The 6,130-nt window shown below is 40.5% G+C and overlaps 1 protein-coding gene across 1 annotated transcript in view; it reads right to left on the bottom strand.

Annotated features, from left to right (window-relative positions):
• Positions 1-266: 266 nt before the first annotated feature.
• The window catches only part of LOC128579445 (uncharacterized), a 36,163-nt gene continuing 30,299 nt past the window's right edge, over positions 267-6,130 (bottom strand). Inside the window, exon 3 of the mRNA XM_053581538.1 lies at positions 267-472. Coding sequence (XP_053437513.1) covers positions 326-472 — 147 coding nt within the window. The 3' untranslated portion in view covers positions 267-325. The remainder of the gene's footprint in view (positions 473-6,130) is intronic.

Below are 6,130 nucleotides of genomic sequence, written 5' to 3'. Positions count from 1 at the left end.
AAGAGCACAAAGATTGCCAGGCCAAAAATGCCCCACGTGGGTGAGGGTCCAAGATACATAGTAGAAAGAAAGTTAATAACCCAGTTTCTACAGGGGAGAAATCTCCCAAGGTCCCCTGAAGATAGAGGTCTGCTACCCACTCACACACACCACCCGGGTCAAGTGCGGAGGGGGGTGGCGCGACCAATCCTTTAACAAAGTATCAAAAAAGAGCTGAAAATAATCACTAAAGTGACACACGAACACTTAATTCCATCCAGGACAAACACAAACACTAATTAATCACACAAACACAGATACTAATTACTCACTCACTCAGGCGCCTTTAACCAAACAACCAGATGGAGCCGTCCTCCCCGACTCTGTGAAACCAGGCTCTGTGGACGCAAAATCCACCAGAGCAATCCTGAAACCAGGTGAAGCAGAGACGTCTCTCCCGGCTCACGTCGGAACCCTTCTGCAGCGCGTCCACCTAGGTCCCACAAAACAGTTACCAGTTACCAGACACCAACCATTCATTCCATTCACCCAAGACTCACAATTCACCGGCAGGTTCCTGAAGCACTCCATGCAGTGACGTCTCAGGAGGGGGATCCGGGTGCCTCCTCCCAATGTTAAGACCAAATTCGGCCACTGAGAGATCACCAGACACACATGCAAAAAACGAAGGAGTGACATTCAAGCATGCTTAGGCTGTACCTCTGGCAGGACTCTGCTCAGAGGGGACAACCCCAAGGTAGAAATGATGGTGGGTTTTATACTCTTTGGCCCGATGCATTTTGAGTTTCCCATGGCGGTGGGGGACCAGGACCAAGTTGGGAGGTTGGTCGGGGCAGGGACTGAGGTGACTTAGGAGGTTTAGGATTGGCTGGCTCTATCTGGAACTGACCACGCAGGAAGCTGTGAGACTCAGGAGGGCGGGCTTTCCCTGGTGGTGGCTGGGGCACCAGGGCCAACTTTCACCCAGGGGGCAGCCGCTGAGAATCTCTCAGCCCCTGTTGAAAGACCAACTCTGCCCTGCCGCCCTCCTCACCCTGCTAACTAGCCTTTTTAGCTTCTCTCTCTCTTATATCCCCTATGTCTCCTATTGCCCTTAACATGTCTGGGTGGGAGTTAGTTAACATTGTAGTGTTGCAATCAAAACCCTCTCTTTCCAGCAATTAAAGAGTTACTACAGAGTTTGTTAAAAACTATTTTTAATGGCTGCAAAAAAAACCCCCAAAACTGTGGTTGCTATGTTATAAGTAGTTTTGAGATAAGGTGCTGGCATTCTGCAGAAGACCCAAGGTCAATTACTCATTTAGAACTAAAGGAAAAAAAATGGTCTTCTTAAACAGTAGCTGTTTTCCCCCACTTCTCTGCCCAATCACAGGGTTAGGATTCGCTGCCAGGCCCTTCACTTTGACAAACGTGAAAACAAAGAACTGAAACAAATAATATTTTTTTTTTTTGTGTGTGTGTGTTTGTTTTGTTTTTGTCCTTGGTAGAGTGCTGTGGCATCATAGCTCACAGCAACCTCAAACTCTTGGTCTGAAGTGATTCTCTTGCCTTAGCCTCCCAAGTAGCTGGGACTACAGGTGGCCCCTACAACACCTGGCTATTTTTCTGGATGAGGTCTTGCTCTGGATCAGGCTGGTCTTTAACCTGTGTGTTCAGGCAGTCCATCTACCTCAGCCTCCCAGAGTGCTAGGATTGCAGACATGAGCCACGTTCCTTGGCCAAGAAACACGTAATTGTTAAATAGGATTTGTTAAATTGCCAGTGAAAGGCTTTTTATCTAGTGATTTAAACTAAATATGCTATATGTTGAACTATTTTCTAGTGACAGTTTGTTGTTTTCATCAGCTTCCACCCAGTTGATATCCTCAACAAAATTTGCACTTATTTACATTTACAAACTTTATTTATTTGCATCTTTTATTTTGTTTGGTTTTTGAAGCAGTGTCTCACTCTGTCAACCTGGGTAGAGTGCCATGGTTTCCAACTCTTGGCCTCAAGAGATCCTCTTGCCTTAGCCTCCTGAGTAGCTGGGACTACAGGCACAACACCTGGCTAGTTCTTCTATTTTTAGTAAAAATGGGGTTCCACTCTTGCCCAGGCTGGTCTTGAAGTCCTGAGCTCAAGTGATCCAACTGCCATGGCCTCTCAGAGTGTTAGGATTACAGGTGAGAGCCACCATGCCTGGTCTTAGAATATATTTCTTCATGTAAAGAAATTAGAAGCTGTACATGGTTGCTCACACCTGTAATGGGAAGGAGAAAGAAACTTAAAACTAGAAAGAGTTAAGTCCTAGTTTGCTTGAGACACTCCTTGTTGTGTTGTGAGAATTAATAAGAATGGCCCTTTTCACTCTAAAAAGTTTGGATGATAATCTAGTTAGCTACTTAAGACCTAACAACCAAATCTAGTGATGAGTCCTGGTGCAAGAAAACCAATTTAACACACATATGAGACAATCGGTAAAATTGAACACTGACTAGGCATTTGATATGAAGAAATCAAAGTCAAACATTTTAGATGTGATAATGGTCTTAAATGCTCTTAACTCTAAGAGATATATGCTGAAGTGAATGGATGAAATGATATGAGATTTGCTTCCCAATAATCCCGAGTGTGAGGAGGAAGTGGCCAATCTTTTTTTTATTTTTTATTAAATCATAGCTGTGTACATTAATGCATTTATGGGGTACAATGTGCTGGTTTTACATACAATTTGAATTACTTTCAAACATAGCCTTCACTGCACATTCTTGATTATTGTGTTTAGGTATTTATACTCTAAACTTAGTAGATTTGACATGTACCTTTGTAACATGCACCATGGGTGTGGTCTCACCAATTACCCTCTCTCCACCCACCCTCCCCCCTCCCCACCCCTCCCTCTACTCTGTCCCCTTCATCTTGGGCTGTAGGCAGGTTATACCTTTCATATGGAAGTGTGTTCGCTTATATATTGGTTTGATAGTACAGCTGAGTACCTTGTATACTTTTTCTTCCATTCTTGAGATACTTTACTGAGAAGAATATGCTCCAGCTCCATCCACATAAACATAAAAGAAGTAAAGTCTCCATCTTTTTTTTTTTCCTGTGCCTTGACTTGTTTTTTATTTATTTATTTTTTTATTGTTGGGGATTCATTGAGGGTACAATAAGCCAGGTTACACTGATTGCAATTGTTAGATAAAGTCCCTCTTGCAATCATGTCTTGCCCCCAGAAAGTGTGACACACACCAAGGCCCCATCCCCTCCCTCCATCCCTCTTTCTTCCCCCCCATAACTTTAATTGTCATTAATTATCCTCATATCAAAATTGAGTACATAGGATTCATGCTTCTCCATTCTTGTGATGCTTTACTAAGAATAATGTCAATGCCAGAGACATTTTCTGATTGTCATGACTGAGATGTTACTAAACATACTGAAATGCACAGGACTTCCCCACAACAAAGAAATATCTGGTTTAAAGTTATCAGTTGTGCTAAGGCAGAGAAACTGCCCTAGAGAATAATCCCTTGATTAAACCTCATGAAGGTTTATGTGGTGGTGTGATAGTGGTATGTGTGCAAGGGTCAGGGGTATAATTAGTCTGTACACATAGTTTAATTTAGGCCTCCAGTTTTTAGCCCATTATCTCACCCCTTCCAATGTGATACCTGATACCTTCCAGTCTCAGGTCTTCCCAGCATTCTGTGGGGAGTATTTATATTCCATATCCCTGATTACAAAAGCTTAAGTTGTAGTCCCTCCCTCTCTACTTTGAGTTATAATACTCTGCTGACTATCTAGCTTTACAAATTTGATACACATAAGATAACTACTAAACTTACATTAAACTTTATTTTAGAGCCATGAATGGAAAATTAACTGCTCAAGAAAAATAGATTGTGGAACTGATTGAAAAAATTGGTGATGTTGAGGAGGAACTAAGTAGGGTAAGCATTTAAAACGGCATTCAATGTTACATGGAAAGCAAACACTATAAGAAACTTTAGAATGTGAAGGACCTGATACAGTTTCCTTCTTTAAGATTTTTTTCTGGCTGACCCTTATACCAAAAGTAAGTTGGAATAATGATTTTACTCTCATCAATGATAGTGAAAAAGCCTAATGAATGCAATGTTTTCAGAAGATAACTGAATAATGCAGATTTGTTGTATAGCTACAAAATAGTGAGTGCCAAGGCATTTTTGTTGACTTGATTATCAGAGGAAGGGATACATATATTGGGAGAGAAAGGATATTAAGTAAAAATGATAACTAAGTTAGGCAACAGACTGGACCCTTTGATGCTTCTTTTACTTTAATACATTTGTATTAAAATCCATAGACAGTGTTGGAAGGAAACTGAAGAATTGGTATCCCTATACCAGACCTGTTATCCAATCTCACACTTCAGAATAAACTTACAGAAAGAAGACAGGTGCCATATAAAACAGCTGGTCACTTGTTATAGCTTTTGCATGAAGTAATTTGTTTCATTCTTCTAATAGCATATTATGGGTTACCCAGACGTCTTAACAACCAGATCAGTCTGTTTTAATTCTTAGTGTTTCACATATTTAGGTACCAGAGTAGTTTACGACTAATAAAAATGAACTTGACCAGTGTAAAAATGACCTGAAAAATAAGACACGGGAACTTGAAAGCACTCAAAAACATTTGCAAGAAACTAAATTACAACTTGTTTTTTTCTTTTTTTTATTAAATCATAGCTGTGTACATTAATGTGATCATGGGACACCATACACTGGTTTTATAGACCGTTTGACACATTTTCATCACACTGGTTAACATAGCCTTCCTGGCATTTTCTTAGTTATTGTGCCAAGACATTTATATTCTACATTTACTAAGTTTCACATGCACCCTTGTAAGATACACCGTAGGTGTAATCCCACCAATCACCCTCCCTCCACCCATCCTCCCCCCTCCCTCCACTCCCTCTCCCCCTTCCCCCTATTCTTAGGTTATAACTGGGTTATAGCTTTCATATGAAAATTAGTTTCATAGTAGGGCTGAGTACATTGGATACTTTTTCTTCCATTCTTGAGAAACTTTACTAAAAAGAATATGTTCCAGCTCCACCCATGTAAACATGAAAGAGGTAAAGTCTCCATCTTCCTTTAAGGCTGCATAATATTCCATGGTGCACATATACCACAATTTATTAATCCATTCGTGGATTGATGGGCACTTGGGCTTTTTCCATGACTTAGCAATTATGAATTGGGCTGCAATAAACATTCCGCTATAGATATCTTTGTTATAATGTGATTTTTGGTCTTCTGGGTATATACCTAGTAGAGGAATTATAGGATTGAATGGCAGATCTATTTTTAGATCTCTAAGTGTTCTCCAAACATCTTTCCAAAAGGAATGTATTAATTTGCATTCCCACCAGCAGTGTAGAAGTGTTCCCTTTTCTCCACATCCACGCCAACATCTCTGGTCTTGGGATTTTGAGATATGGGCTAATCTTACTGGAGGTAGATGATATCTCAAAGTAGTTTTGATTTGCATTTCTCTGATGATTAAGGATGATGAGCATTTTTTCATATGAAGACAGCCGTGCGCCTGTCTTCTTCAGAGAAGTTTCTCTTCAAGTTCCTTGCCCAGCCTGCGATGGGATCACTTGTTCTTTTCTTGCTTATATGTTTGAGTTCTCAGTGGATTCTGATTATTAAACCTTTGTTGGAGACATAACCTGAAAATATCTTCTCCCACTCTGAGGGCTGACTGCTTGCTTTACTTACTGTGTTCTTGGCTGTGCAAAAGCTTTTTAGTTTGATCAGGTCCCAGTAGTGTATTTTTTTTTTAATTGTTGGGGATTCATTGAGGGTACAATAAGCCAGGTTACACTGTTTGCAATTGTTAGGTAAAGTCCCTCTTGCAATCATGTCTTGCCCCCATAAAGTGTGACACACACTAAGGCCCCACCCTCCTCCCTCCTTCCCTCTTTGTTTCCCCCTCCATAACCATAATTGTCATTAATTGTCCTCATATCAAAATTGAGTACATAGGATTCATGCTTCTACATTCTTGTGATGCTTTACTAAGAATAATATCTTCCACGTCCATCCAGGTTAATACGAAGGATGTAAAGTCTCCATTTTTTTTTAATGGCTGAATA

The sequence above is a fragment of the Nycticebus coucang genome, unplaced genomic scaffold, assembly GCF_027406575.1.
Source record: "Nycticebus coucang isolate mNycCou1 unplaced genomic scaffold, mNycCou1.pri scaffold_54, whole genome shotgun sequence".
NCBI classification, from domain to species: domain Eukaryota; kingdom Metazoa; phylum Chordata; class Mammalia; order Primates; family Lorisidae; genus Nycticebus; species Nycticebus coucang.
Note: the sequence above shows the minus strand (reverse complement) of the source record. Positions and strands in the feature narration are given on the sequence as shown.